Consider the following 16,162-nt stretch of genomic DNA (forward strand, 5'->3'; position numbering starts at 1 on the left):
ACAGGGGTTTTTTGGGTGACAAGTCTCGTTTCTGTCACGCCCTGACCTTAGAGAGACATTTTTTTCCCTCTAGTTTGGTTAGGTCAGGGTGTGATGTGGGGTGGGCAATCTAGTTTGTCTATTTCTTTGTGTTGAGCCGAGTATGGTTCCTAATCAGAGGCAGCTGGCTATCGTTGTCTCTGATTAGGAATCATACTTAGGCAGCCTTTTTTCCACCTTTAGTTGTGGGATCTTGTTTTTGTGTAGCTGCCTTTGAGCAGCTCCAGAACGTCACGTTTTCGTTGTTCTCCTGTTTTGGTGAGTTTCATTTTCATAAAAAAATATGTGGAATTCCATGCACGCTGCGCCTTAGTTTATTTATGATTGGGAGTTCGAAGATAGCGATCGTGACAGTTTCAGATCGAATAACTTACGAAATACATACCAAGATCTTACTAAATTGACGGTACAGGGATTATATTACTCCCAACCTCTTCATTAATACAGCTAATTCTCTCAAATAATGGAAAAGGCGGATCTCTCCATCTATTCAAGTCATCCACCACCTTTTAAACCAAGACAGAGTAGTTAAGCAATTTGTTAAGTCATTATCAATTGTGATTCCTAGATGTTTGAACCTCTGTGGCAACCATCTGAAGGGACCTGTTCGTTCACAGATGCTATAGTTAAACGAGTCAGTGGAAGTATTTAACTTTTGTCCATATTGTCTTTGTAACCTGATATAGAGCTGTATGTACCCAAAAGCGTCTGTAGTTTTGAGAGGGATCCGGTCGGGTCAGAGAGGAACAAAATAATGTTATCTGTGAACAATGACATCTTGTGCGTTATCTGGCCCACCTGAAAGCCCTTTATGCAAGGATCCGTTCTTATGGCCTAAGGCCTCTGCCAGGGGTTCTATGGCTAGCACGTAAAGGAGTGGGGAAAGTGAACAGCCCTGTCTACTACCTCTAAAGAGTGGGAATGGGGCTGACATCATGGCATTCGTGGTGATATTGACTTGCGGTTTATGGTATAAAGTCTTAACCCAGTTACAAAGTTACATTTAGCAAGGACCTTGAATAGGTATGGCCACTCCAGCCTATCAAAGGCCTTTTCAGCGTCTATAGATACTGCTATACTCCTCACACTGGCCATGTGAATTACGTTGAATAACCTGCACAAATTATTGGTGGAGGATCTTTTCTGTATAAAGCCTGTTTGATCGGTGTTAATCAGGTTTAGCAAATATTGTCCTAATCTAGTAGCCATCGCCTTAGAAATCGATTTATAGTTGGCATTGAGGAGCGAGATCGGCCTATAGTAAGAGCATTGTAGAGGATCTTTATTTTTTTATGTATAATATAACTGTTATAATAGCCATGGAAAAGGAGTCCAGCAGGCTCTGCGTCTCAGCAGCTAAATTTAGAACATCCATCAAGACAGGAATAAGCAAATCCTTAAACTCCTTATAAAACCCTGGGGAAAAGCCATCTCCTGGTGATTTGCTGGATTGTAGAGAGGAAATTTCCTTTTTGATTTCTGTTTTCGTAAAGGGGCGATATACACTGGGGGAAAAAAGTATTTGATCGCCTGCTGATTTTGTACGTTTGCCCACTGATAAAGAAAGGATCAGTCTATAATTTTAATGGTAGGTTTATTTGAACAGTGAGAGACAGATTAACCTCTCTGGGCTAGGCGGGACGAAATCGTCCCACCTACGCAACAGCCAGTGTAATCCCATGGCGCGATTTTCAAATACCTTAGAAATGCTATTACTTCAATTTCTCAAACATATGACTATTTTACACCATTTAAAGACAAGACTCTCGTTAATCTAACCAGATTGTCCGATTTCAAAAAGGCTTTACAATGAAAGCAAAACATTAGATTATGTCAGCAGAGTACCCAGCCAGAAATAATCAGACACCCATTTTTCAAGCTAGCATATAATGTCACAAAAACCCAGAAGACAGCTAAATGCAGCACTAACCTTTGATGATCTTCATCAGATTACACACCTAGGACATTATGTTATACAATACATGCATGTTTTGTTCAATCAAGTTCATATTTATATAAAAAAACAGCTTTTTACATTAGCATGTGACGTTCAGAACTAGCAAACCTCCAGTGAATTTACTAAATTACTGACGATAAACGTTCACAAAAAACATAATTATTTTAAGAATTATAGATACAGAACTCCTTTGTGCAATCGAGGTGTCCGATTTTAAAATAGCTTTTCGGTGAAAGCACATTTTGCAATATTCTGAGTACATAGCCCAGCCATCACGGCTAGCTATTTAGACACCCACCAAGTTTAGCCCTGACCAAACTCCGATTTACTATTACAAAAGTTTGATTACCTTTGATGTTCTTCATCAGAATGCACTCCCAGGACTGCTACTTCAATAACAAATGTTGGTTTGGTCCAAAATAATCCATCGTTATATCCAAATAGCCGCGTTTTGTTCATGTGTTCAAGCCACTATCCGAAGTGTAAATAAGGGTCACGAGCATGGCGCAATTCGTGACAAAAGATTTCTAAATATTCTATTACCGTACTTCGAAGCATGTCAACCGCTGTTTAAAATCCATTTTTATGCCATTTTTCTCGTAAAAAAGCGATAATATTCCGACCGGGAATCTGCGTTTAGGTAAACAGACAAAAGAAAACAAAGCAAAGCATTCTGTCGACGCGGGCACGAGCCTGAGTCTCACAGTACTGTAACCAGCCACTACCCAAACGCGCTACTTTTTTTCAGCCAGAGCCTGCAAAGCCACGATTCAGCTTTTTGCCGCCTTCTGAGAGCCCATGGGAGCCGTAGGAAGTGTCACGTAACAGCAGAGATCCTCTGTAATGGATAGAGATAATCAAGAAGGGGAAGAAATTGTCAGACAGGCCACTTCCTGCATGGAATCTTCTCAGGTTTTGGCCTGCCAAATGAGTTCTGTTATATTCACAGACACCATTCAAACAGTTTTAGAAACTTTAGGGTGTTTTCTATCCAAAGCCAATAATAATAATATATGCATATTCTAGTTACTGGGCAGGAGTAGTAACCAGATTAAATCGGGTACGTTTTTTATCCAGCCGTGTCAATACTGCCCCCTAGCCCTAACAGGATAACAACAAAAATATCCAGGAAAACTCATGTCAAAAATGTTATAAATTGATTTGCATTTTTATGAGGCAAATAAGTATTTGACCCCCTCTCAATCTGAAAGATTTCTGGCTCCCAGGTGTCTTTTATACAGGTAACGAGCTGAGATTAGGAGCACACTCTTAAAGGGAGTGCTCCTAACTGCAGCTTGTTACCTGTATAAAAGACACCTGTCCACAGAAGCAATCAATCAGATACCAAACTCTCCACCATGGCCAAGACCAAAGAGCTCTCCAAGGATGTCAGGGACAAGATTGTAGACCTACACAAGGCTGGAATGGGCTACAAGACCATCGCCAAGCAGCTTGGCGAGAAGGTGACAACATTTGGTGCGATTCTTCGCAAATGGAAGAAACACAAAAGAACTGTCAATATCCCTCGGCCTGGGGCTCCATGCAAGATCTCACCTCGTGGGGTTGCAATGATCATGAGAATGGTGAGGAATCAGCCCAGAACTACACGGGAGGATCTTGTCAATGATCTCAAGGCAGCTGGGCCCATAGTCACCAAGAAAACAATTGGTAACACACTACGCCATGAAGGACTGAAATCCTGCAGCGCCCGCAAGGTCCCCCTGCTCAAGAATACATATACATGCCCGTCTAAAGTTTGCCAATGAACATCTGAATGATTCAGAGGACAACTGGTGAAAGTGTTGTGGTCAGATGAGACCAAAATGGAGCTCTTTGGCATCAACTCAACTCGCCGTGTTTGGAGGAGGAGGAATGCTGCCTATGACCCCAAGAACACCATCTCCACCGTCAAACATGGAGGTGGAAACATTATGCTTTAGGGGTGTTTTTCTGCTAAGGGGACAGGACAACTTCACCGCATCATTTGACGGGGCCATGTACTGTCAAATCTTGGGTGAGAACCTCCGTCCCTCAGCCAGGGCATTGAAAATGGGTCGTGGATGGGTATTCCAGCATGACAATGACCCAAAACACACGGCCAAGGCAACAAAGGAGTGGCTCAAGAAGAAGCACATCAAGGTCCTGGAGTGGCCTAGCCAGTCTCCAGACCTTAATCCCATAGAATATCTGTGGAGGGAGCTGAAGGTTTGAGTTGCCAAACATCAGCCTTGAAACCTTAATGACTTAGAGAAGATCTGCAAAGAGGAGTGGGACAAAATCCCTCCTGAGATGTGTGCAAACCTGGTGGCCAACTACAAGAAACGTCTGACCTCTGTGATTGCCAACAAGGGTTTTGCCACCAAGTACTAAGTCATGTTTTGCAGAGGGGTCAAATACTTATTTCCCTCATTAAAATGCAAATCATTTTATAACATTTTTGACATGAGTTTTTCTGGATTTTTTGTTATTCTGTCTCTCACTGTTCAAATAAACCTACCATTAAAATTATAGACTGATCATTTCTTTGTAAGTGGGCAAATGTACAAAATCAGCAGGGGATCAAATACTTTTTCCCCCCACTGTAGTTCGTTTTGGTTTTCCTGTGTGAGGTGCGATAGTTCAATAGTAGACAAAAATATCATTGCTGGTTCCGTTCCATCAGAAGTGTATAACTTAGAATAGTATTGTTTAAATGAATCATTAATCTCTTCCGGGTTGTGAGAAACTTGACTAATCTGTGTTTCAATAGAGTTGATGGTTTTCGAATTCTCCTCAGCTTTTATCTGCCATGCCAAGACACTGTGTGTTCTCCCTCAATTCATAATATCTTTGCCTAGTTCTAAGAACAGCCTTTTCAGTTTGTAAGTACTTAGGGTATTATATTTTAGTTGTTATACACCAATGAGCGGTCTGTTTCTTTAGAGACAGATTTTTGGTGTTCTTTTTGTAGTAATACGATTTCATTAATTCATTCAATTCAGCAGTGCATTTCTTTTTGAGGCTTTTGGTATAATACATGATTTGACCCCTAAGAAAGGCCTTTAACGTATCCCTGAGTACAAAACTATTGGGAGAGGACGGACAGTTTGTTTCACAGAAACTTAATTTGGTCTCTGATGAATTGACAAAATTCTGCCTGTTTAAAAAGAGTTGGGTTTATGAAAAAAAAAATAATAATAAAATAAATAAAAAAATATAAATAAATGAAAAAAAATAAAACAATATATAAATTTAAAAAACAATAAAAAAACAAATAAAAAATAATGTATGAAATTAATTGAAATGTATGCACTCACTACTGTAAGTCGCTCTGGATAAGAGCGTCTGCTAAATGACTAAAATGTAAAATGTTTAGGAACCATCTATAGGTCCCTTGAACTCCATCCGGCATCCAAACAGAAAGTGTGAGGGGAGAATGATCTGAGATAGTTCTGGATAAATACTCAGTTTCCACAACTCAGTGGGTTACCTTTGCTGATAGGAGAAAACAATCAATCCAGGTATTAGAGTTATGCAGGCAGGAGTAGAATAAGTAATCCCTATGTTGAGGGTGGTGGAGCTATCTCCATGTGTCTTTCAAATGTAAGTATTTCATAAATGATAGAGTGCATTTGGCTGACTTAGTCAATGAGGTTGCTTTAGTTGAGGATGCATCCAGAATCTGATCCAGACAACAATTCAAGTTGCCCCCAACTAAGTGTTCCCTGAAATTCCGTTACCTTGAGGAATATATGTTGAATAAAAATATGATCATCATAATTAGGTGCATATACATTAAAACTTATTTGGGATAAGGGGCGATATTTTGACGTCCGGATGAAAGCGTGCCCAAAGTAAACTGCCTGCTACTCAGGCCCAGAAGCTAGGATATGCATATAATTGGTAGATTTGGATAGAAAACACTCAAAAGTTTCTAAAGCTGTTAAAATAATGTCTGTGAGTATAACAGAACTGAAATGGCAGGCGAAACCCAGAGGAAAAACCATCCCCCCCAAAATATTCATCCTACCACTGATTTCAATGGCTGGCACTTTTATAATAGGGCAAAATCGTGCCCGATTGCAGTTCCTAGGGCTTCCACTAGATGTCAACAGTCTTTAGAAAGAGTTTCAGGCTGGTTTTTGGAAAAATGAGCCAGAAATTGTAGTTTTTCTATGTGGCTCCCATTTAGCCTGTAGTGTTTCCAAGCGCATGAATGATAGTGCGCTCTTTGGTATTTTTCTCCTGTAAAGACTAACGATTCTCCGTCTTAAATTTGAGCGTTTATTTGCATATTAGGGTATCTAAGGTTTGATTATAAATGTTGATTGACTTGTTTGGATAAGTTTATTGGTAATGTTTGGGATTCATTTTGTATGAATTTTGAAGGAGGGAAACCGAGTGGATTATTGACTGAAGCGCGCCAGCTAAACTGAGTTTTTATGGATATAAAGAAGGACTTTATCGAACAAAAGGACCATTTGTAATGTAACTGGGACCTTTTTGGAGTTCCAACAGAAGAAGATCTTCAAAGGTAAGGCATATATTATATCGTTATTTCTGACTTTCGTGTCGCAACTCCCTGGTTGCAAATTATTTGTGTGCTGGGTGCTGTACTCAGATAATCGCATGGTTTGCTTTCACCGTAAAGCCTTTTTGAAATCTGACACATTGGCTGGATTAACAAGAAGTTAAGCTTTATTTTGATGTATAACACATATTTTCAAGAATGTTAAATATTTGAATTTAGTATTTTTGAATTTCGCGCTCTGCAATTTCACCGGATGTTGGCCAGGTGGGACGTTACCGTCCCATGTATCCATAAGAAGTTTTAAGAAAGGTCCAAGATTCAGAATACATTCTGCCATGGACCATTACATAACGTCCCAGTGGATCAATATTTGTTTTCGTTACACAGAAGGGTAAATTCTTATTAATCAACACAGCTACTCACAGCTACTGTCTTTGTGTTATATGAAGAGGCAAAGACCTGTCCTATCAATTCCCTCTAACTTTTTATGTTCTTCTCCTGTTAGATGTGTTTCTTGTATAAACGCAACATCAGTCTTGAACTTTTTCAAGTACATAAAGCACTCGTTTTCGTTTAACAGGACCGTTCAGTCCGTTAACGTTTAATGATGTATGATTTACTATCTTAGCCATATTGTTCACTTAATACATGAATGCAAATATAATGATATTGTCCAATAAGAGTGTGGGATATTCTATTGCCTATTTTTCAGTGAGCCTGTAGTGCAACCCATATTATAAAGCGAAGGTCTCTCACAAAACAGTACTGTAATATAAAGTAAACAAAACAATACCCCCCCAGTGCTGTTCTTGAACGTGCCCACCACAAATCCTACGCTCCCAGAGTCGCTATTCCTAAATTACATTTTTAACATGAAGGCAAAGGTGAACCTGGAGCTGATGCCCAGTAAATTAACAAACACAGAGAATTCTTCACCCATCCTTATAAGATGCAAGTCAAAAACAAAACCAATAAGCGGTGTCCTGATCCCAACACACCTACCATGACAAGGAGCAAAATAAAAATATAAGACTTCATGGCTTAGCCATATAAAAAGGTCTAACAAATCATATTGATGCCTCTGAGGACCATGCCTGTCCCAAATAACTTAAAAACAATGTCACTCTGGCAAAAACAAATAGTTTGTTTACATGGACATTGGGATCTTACCTCATTGATCTGTCAGTAAGCTATAGTATAATCCAGCAAAGCAGTCCTAACAGTTATGCAAGTAATAAGGCAGGCTAGTGGGACACAGCCTAGCTAGCAGTGAAATTAACCCGGTCCGCTATCCAGTCAACCATGTCCTGAGCCAGTCGCCTGCAGTACGTTGCTTCTTTATGGGAGTTTTGAAGAATCTTCTCTGTCCGCCATGGTTGATTCTCATCTTTGCAGGTTGAAGCAGCGCAAAGGGAATGTTCTTGGAACTAAGTAATTTTTTCACCTAGTCGAATTCTTTCCTGCGTTTGACCATCATGTCTGGATATAATTTAATCACCTCCCCGTTGTGTGGGATCACTCCCTTCTCCTTGAAATGTTCGGCCACGGTTCTGAGAACTTTCTCTCTGTTTTGGTACCGCAGGAGCCGAACAAGGAAGGGTTGTGGGTTTTGATCATAGGGGATGGGCGAGGGGTGAGTGACCTGTGTGCCCGTTCGATAACCAGGGGTTCAGCCAAATGTTCTTTGCCCAGTAGGGAGGGGATAATGGCAGCAGACAAATCAATGTGATCCGTCCCCTCATAGGCCTCGCAGAGGCCGATAATTCTGATGTTGCTTGGCCTGCTGTAGTTTTCCAAATGGTTGACCTTATTCATCAGGTATTGTTGTTTTTGCTCAGTTTCTGTAGTTCTGTCCCCATTCCCTCTAGCGTGTCCTCAGCAGCTCTTCAGCTTCTTCCATTTGTGATCCTAGCGTGTTGATAATAGTTGCCAAACCTTAGATGGAGTTTTTGATTTCAGCCATCTGTGCTGAGATGGAGCAGCTGAACTCAGACAGTTTCAAGTTAAATTGTGCTGTAAGGGAGTCATTGCCTTCTTTGAGCACTTTGAGGATGTGAGCTAGCCTAGCTAATTCCTGAGGAGTCATGGTGACATCTTGGGTTTCCGAGGAGGCCATGGTCAGAGGTTCTTGCTCCATCGTTTCTTGGTCTCTTTCGGTTCTTCCCTTGCCTTTTTTGTCTCGTAGGCATATCACCACTCTTGGCTACATTGTAGCAATAAGTATGGGTGAACTTATCAAGTTTTAGGATAAGTTTGTTAAAGATTTATCGGGAGCTCTCGGTCACGCTTCTTCCTAGCTTCGCTGCATAACGTGACCACTTTTTGATAGTCTTGAGAAGAATGTCCCGCTCTTCTTCCAGGGACTGTGAGATCTTGAAGCAGTGCTTCTGTACAGAATGAGGCTGTACTGCCCGGATCTAGAAAGGCATATGTTTCCACTGTTTTGTTACTTTCTTTAATTTACCCCTCACAGGCACAATGGCTAGGATGCAATCAGGATCACCTGCCCCAGTGTGACTCCCTGCAACTTCATCTAGTTTAACAAACGCATTGGTAACACTCTGCTCTCCGTTTTCGTTGCTTTTGTAGCTGTTTACCTCTTTTATAGCTGATGTGCAACATGGTAGGATGTTTACGTGAACACAGTTTAAAGGGAAGTTGATGTGTGCATCCTTTGCTCATGTGTCCAGGGGTCAGACAACCAAAGCAGATTCCCTTGCTCTTCAAAAAATCCAACTTCTCTTGATGTTTGTTCTTGTTCACTGTGCAGATGCCTGTACTGTGTTCTATTTGATAGAATGGACACTGCCTGAGTGCCACACAAGAAGGATTTCCAACCCAGCGCTTCACTGTTTTCACAGCTGGAGTAACTCTCCTTCAGAACACTTGGCCTACTCACAGGCCTTGAACCTTCCCTCACTGCTGCGGTGGGCATTTCCCTCAGGTTTCCAAACAGGGGATGTGAGGCTATCCTGGCTTAGTAACCAGATGAGCAAACCTGCCTCTTCTTCCATTGCTCTCTTGTTGGTCGTAAGCCGTCCCTCTCCATTTTTCTTTCAACATTACAGCAGCTTTGAGACTGGCTCTGATATTTGATTGGCTGTCCATTTCCTCAATATATTGAACATTATCCATAGTGTTGAAGCATCCAGTGAGGAAAACTGCAAAGGCTTGTAAGGATTCAGAATCTTTAACCTTGATGGATGGCCAACTGAGAGCTTTCTCAATATAAGCTGTGGCGATTCTATACTCGTCTCCAAAGTGTTTTTTCAGAAGCCTTTTGACCTCTGCGTACCCTCTGTCAGCCTCCATATGTTGGTAACTGTGGACTAGATCTCTAGCTAATCTGACCATACATATCCTCCTTAATCCTGGTTACAAGTAAACTCAAACAGGAAGTACCAGTGACATGCTCAATTCGGAAGTGGTGAGGAGTTTATACATCAGTCACCGGCTTCATTAAAGTGCATCGACGACATCGTCCCCACACTGACCGTACATACATATCCCAACCAGAATCCATGGATTACAGGCAACATCCGCACTGAGCTAAAGGCTGCCGCTTTTAAGGAACGGGACACAAACTCAGACGCTTATAAGAAATCCCGCTGCGCCCTCAGACAAATCATAAAACGGGCAAAGCATGAATACAGGACTAAGATCTAATCCTACTACACCAGCTCTGACGCTCGTCGGATGGGGCAGGGCTCGCAAACTATCAAGGATTACAAAGGGAAACCCAGGCACAAGCTGCCCAGTGACACAAGCCTAGCAGACAAGCTAAATGCCTTCTATAATCATTTCAAGGCAAGCAACAGTGAACCATGCGTGAAAGCACCAGCTGTTCCAGACGACTGTGTGATCACACCCTCCGTAGCCGATTTAAGTAAGACCTTTAAACAGGTTTTTCACTCACAAGGCCGCATGGCTCATCCTCAGAGCATGCGCAGACCAGCTGGCAATTGTCTTCACTGACGTGTTTAACCTCTCACTGACCCAGTCTGTAATACCTGCGTGTTCCAAGAACACTAAGGTAATCTGTCTAAATGACTGTAGCCCCGTAGCACTCACATCGGCAAACATGAAATACTTTGAAAGGCTGGTCATGGCTCACATCAACATCATCATCCAAGACACCCTGTACCCAATCCATTCGCATACCACCCCAACAGATCCACCGATGATGCAATCTCTATTGCACTCCAGACTGCCATTTCCCACCTGGACAAAAGGAACACCTACGTGAGATTGCTATTCATTGACTACAGCTCAGCGTTCAATACCATAGTGCCCTCGAAGCTCATCACTAAGCTTAGGTCCCTGGGACTGAATATCTCCCTCTGCAACTGGATCCTGGTCTTCCTGACGGGCCGCCCCCAGGTGGTGAGGGTAGGCATCAACACGTCCATCATGCTGACTCAACATGGGGGCCTCTCAAGGGTGCGTGCTTAGTCCCCTCATGTACTCCCTATTCACCCACGACTACGTGGCTCCTCAACTCCAACACCATCATTAAGTTTGCAGACGACACGACGGTGGTAGGCTTGATTACCGAAGATGAGACAGCCTATAGGGAGGAGGTCAGAGACCTGGCAGTGTGGTGCCAGAGCAGCAACCTCTCCCTCAACGTCAGTAAGACAAAGGAGATGATCGTGGACTACAGGAATGATGAATTTCTCCAAAAAGTATAGCCTGTCTTTGCTGTTCTTGGTCAGGTCTTCGATATCATTCTCGAAGGCACGTACAAAGAACCTGTAGTCTAGTATGTCACCCTTAAACACTGGTACCTGAGTTTTTCCTAACCAGCGTGCTTCTACATCTGCGTTGCTTGCTGTTTGTGTTTTTTTCCCTGTATAGCACTGGACATCTGCTGATGTAAAAAGGGCTTTATAAATAAATATGATTTATTAAGAGGTATAATGCCTGGAGCCACTTGTGTATTCAGGCTGGTCTCATAATGTCAGGAGACACTTGTTTATTCAGACAGGTCTCAGACTTTTTCGTGTCTTTGGCATCATTAAATTGAAGACTGTTATTTTATCAAATAAATTCTCTTATTATTACAAAGTTATAATTTTCCTAATATAACTTTTCTGATATTTTAATATCTGATCAATTATTCTTCTAATTAATGAATTATTCTTTACCTCACGTTAGTCTCATTCCAAACGTCGTAAGTTATTGGTTATCTGCACAAACCCAGCCTTCACTATGAATCATCCATACATCAATTGTCTTCGTCATTTATTATACTAACTAACTAAATAATCACAGAAATGCATAACAAACAAACAGTAGATATGGTTACAAGGAAATGATAGGGGAGTTTCCCTAGTGGGCTAAACCGATATGGCGGCTTGGTAGACAAAGGGAAGTGGGTGTGAACTGAGAAGGGCGCAAAAGGCAAAAGTCACTACACAGTTGATAATTATATTGATTGAAATGCTAAACCTTTGCACATGAACGCTCACTCATTCGGGAATAATTGCAATCAATATATATATTTACGCTCAGTGTGTCGTTGTGATCTCTGTTGGAATCGTCTGTCTTTCTGTTGGAAATTTCTGCTGCTTGTCTCCATCTGCTTCCAAGGAGTCTTTCGTGGTTAGAATGGATACTTCAGAGTCCCATTCAAAAATGTTCTTATAGAATAGATGTTTCGGCGATTGTCGGTCTTCGCATTCAATGGTACATAATGCCTAGCTGCAGAATAGTAATTAGTATCGAAGATTTGCTCTTATTTTGTCGGTATCGATAGTCTCAGAGTTTAACCATGTGGAATGGTTAAGAATTCAGCAACCATTACAACCTTAGCTTATACTGAGATTTTTGTGGTCTCTACTCCAACCTTTGCTCCCTCAGCTGACCGAGGTATGCATGGTCTAAAGTGGGCTTCTCTAGGTGGGGGTTATATTCGGAACAGCAGAAAGGCTGTCCCATGACGCCAGATCAATGTCTGTGCTCATGGGGCGGGCCAATGACTTAGTTAAACTTTAAAGGGAATTGGATTCTCTTTCATTAAACTGTTTAAAATCACATTACATAATTTCACAAATAGTTTCATCTTTACTCATTCATTTTATACAATTAGATTCAAATCTCATAATGGAGACTCTTGTATAAACAGAGCTATGGTAATGTGGCTGTATTGTCTCTCAATGAGGTCATAAACTTTAAACAAAATGGACCGGACGTAGCTGGATTCTCCACTGACCGGTTACACAATCTCAAACATGGATATTGTTCAGTTCTCAAGTTCTGTGAGGTAGAAGAAGTTCCTTTGTTCTACTGTGAACCTTTCTCTCTCTATACTGCATGAGGTAAAGAGTCTCCTCCAGGAATTTACGACCTGAGATAAGTGCCTGGGTGTAGGGGGAAGAGAGAGGTGGTGAGAGAGTTAGTGCTTGCTATATCCAAAGAGGGCCACGTCATGACAACTTGATGTAACATATTAACAGTAAATCCAGGACACTCAAATTAGTATATGTTTGGTATGGGTATAGAAGGTTACTTAAGGCTAAAACAAAAGGAGGGTGTTTGGTTGGGGTGTGTGGGTGTATAACGCAAACGTCTAGCAACCGAAAGGTTGCATGTTCGAATCTCATCACGGACTACTTTAGCACATTTGTAACTACATAGCAACTACTTTTGAGCTACTTTGCAAGTATTTAGCATGTACACTAACCCTGCCCCTGACTCTAAACTTAAAAAAATATTCTAACCTTTCCCTAACCCTAACCTTAACCATTTAACCTAACTGATGACCTTAACCATAACCTCTAGCTCTAGGGTTAAGGGGTTATGTTACAAATTGCAATTCATATCATATTGGACAAATTGCAATTCATAACATATCATATGAAATGGATTATGGACATCCACAAATTAATACATACCATACGAAACAAAACATATCACACTAAATGGAGTGTCTCGGATTTAATTACAGAATAATGGCAAATGTTTTGAGACCACTTTGGTGGATTTGACAGCTCTAACGCAGTTCCACCTCTGACACTGTCAAAACAACCGCTATGTTGGATAAAACAGATCTGATTGAATCCAGCCCTAAATCATGTATTAACATTAGTTTAGAGGTTCTCACCCATGACCTAATGAAAACCGGAGAGATCCTGTAGCAGTTATCTCTACCTCAGTCACACATGACCTAATGAAAACTGCTACAGGATGTCCTGTTCTCTCTACCTCAGTCACACATGGACCACTAATAGTGGAAGACAATATCATGTGTCAGAGATCAATACATTAACATGTTATCCTCCACTTGTATTATACCCACTGATGTCATTGTTTACCATAGTGTATTATACCACTGATGTTGATGTCATTGTGTTTACCATAGTGTATGTTTCTCTCCACAGGTGGTGTGACTCTAGACCCTGATCTCCTTGGGAAGGGGAGACATAAAACAGGATCTCCCTGACAACAGAAAGAGGTTTACAAAATGGTTCTGTGTACTGGGAAATGTGGCCTTCTCAGGGAAAATCAAACCAAATTGTATTTGTCACATGCTCCGAATACAATAATGCTTACTTACAAGCCTAAGGGCAACAATGCAGTTGAATATGTATTTTTTAAATGTTAATTATTTAACCTTTGTTTAACTAGGCAAGTCAGTTCTAATTTACAATGACGGCCTAGGAACAGTGGGTTAACTGCCTTGTTCAGGGGTACAGGTTAGTCAAGGTAATTTATACATGTAGGTAGCAGTAAAGTGACTATATATAGTTAATAAACAGTGAGTAGCAGCAGTGTAAAATCAATTGGAGGGGGGAGGGGAGCGAGGGGGGGTGTAAATGTAAATAGTCCGGGTGGCCATTTGATTAATTGTTCATCAGACTTATGGCTTGGGGGTAGAAGCTGTTAAGGAGACTTTTGGTCTTAGAATTGGCGCTCCGGTACTGCTTGCCATGCGGTAGCAGAGAGAACAGTCCATGACTTGAGTGACTGGAGTCTTCGACAATATTTGGGGCTTTCCTCTGACGCAGGAAGCTTGCCATCCAGATTCTATTATGAGGGGGGAAGACTGAGTGGACTTTTGGAGTGGTCAGAGAGTCCATCAAGAGGGATGGCAGTTTTAAATAAATAAAGGATACTTGACTGTGGAGCTGAAGAATGGAGAGTACACGTCTCATGCTGGTCCCTCTGTCACCCTCTCCCTGAGAGAGAAGCCCCAGAACGTGGGGGTGTTTGTGGATTATGAGAAGTGTCAGGTTCCCTTCTACAATGTGGAGGACAGGTCTCATATCTACTCTTTCACTGACTGCACCTTCACTAAGAAACTCTATCCATTCTTCAACCCTGGTGGTTCATAAAGTGTTTCACTGGTCATCTGTCCTGTGAATGTCACTGGCTGACTGGCAGATACAGTATAAACAGCAATAACTCCTATTGAGAGAGTACATGTACATGAGTTCTTAGTTATACATTTTCTGTCAATCTTTTTGTTGTTGTAGAGTGGAAGACTGTTTATTGGATAGGACAGAGAGGTAAAGAGTGAATGTAGGAATATTTAAAGAGCAATGGGTTGGATCTGAACCCATTCTGGTACTGGACATCCCAGACCACTGATTTCTTGTCAATGTTTGACTTATTTTTGATGTGTCTTTCACCCATCCCTTGGACTGTTCTGTCTTGAGGAGAATGTGCTAAATATTTGTATTGTCTGTGTTTTCTAACAGTATTTCTTCTGTATCCATTCTGCTGTGTGCTTCTATATTTAGTTAAGAATGTAGCAGCAACATAAAATAAATGTTTTTAGAAATGAAAAATTTGACTAACATTTTCTAAATAAAGTGTGCTTAAAATACTTTTATCTCCATCGTTGTCATCAGAAAGACTACTGTATGTATCAGACTACTGTATCAGACAGACTACTGCACAATACTACTATATGAGACAAACTACTGTATCGGAAAGACTATATGTATCAGAGATACTACTGTATCAGACAGACTACTGTATCAGACAGACTACTGTATCAGACAGACTACTGTATCAGACAGACTACTGTATCAGACAGACTAATGTAGCAGACTAAGGTATTAAAGGACTATAACAGAGACCTCTGTATCAGACTACTGTATCAGACAGACTGCTCTGTCAGACTACAGTATCAGACTACTGTTTCAGACAGACTGCTCTGTCCAGACTACAGTATCAGACTACTGTTTCAGACAGACTACTGTATCAGACTGCTGTATCAGACTACAGTACGAGACAGACTACTGTATCAGACTAGTGTAACAGACCGACTACTGTAACAGACTACTATATCCAACTACTGTATCAGACTACAGTTTCAGACAGACTACTGTATCAGATTACTGTATCAGACTACAATATCAGACAGACTACTGTATTAGACCACTGTAACAGACTACTGTATCAGACAGACAACTTTACTACCAGCCCTAGTCTCTTGTGGCCATCCATCTCTTGTTCAATTGACTATTGAAGTATGGAGAACTTCAGTGTTGGATTTTGAGTTTGAATGGGTGTGCTGGCGTTTAATTGTCTCTGAGTAGAAGTTATGTTTCCCAACAGGAGAGGCATTTCGTTTTTCTTGTCTTGTCCGTGTCTCTCTTCATATGTTTCAGTATTCTGTGCAGTATTAATTTAGTCTCTTATGCAAG

At 41.1% G+C, this 16,162-nt stretch overlaps 1 protein-coding gene across 5 annotated transcripts in view; it reads left to right on the forward strand.

The window, feature by feature from the left end:
- Positions 1–15,336, forward strand: part of LOC106595664 (trichohyalin) — a 64,966-nt gene extending 49,630 nt beyond the window's left edge. For all 5 annotated transcript variants that reach the window (XM_045713909.1, XM_045713911.1, XM_045713912.1 and 2 more), the window contains one exon: positions 13,889–15,336. In XM_045713909.1, coding sequence (XP_045569865.1) covers positions 13,889–13,950 — 62 coding nt within the window. In that variant the 3' untranslated portion in view covers positions 13,951–15,336. The remainder of the gene's footprint in view (positions 1–13,888) is intronic.
- Positions 15,337–16,162: the final 826 nt, after the last annotated feature.

The sequence above is a fragment of the Salmo salar genome, unplaced genomic scaffold (assembly GCF_905237065.1).
Source record: "Salmo salar unplaced genomic scaffold, Ssal_v3.1, whole genome shotgun sequence".
Lineage (NCBI taxonomy): Eukaryota > Metazoa > Chordata > Actinopteri > Salmoniformes > Salmonidae > Salmo > Salmo salar.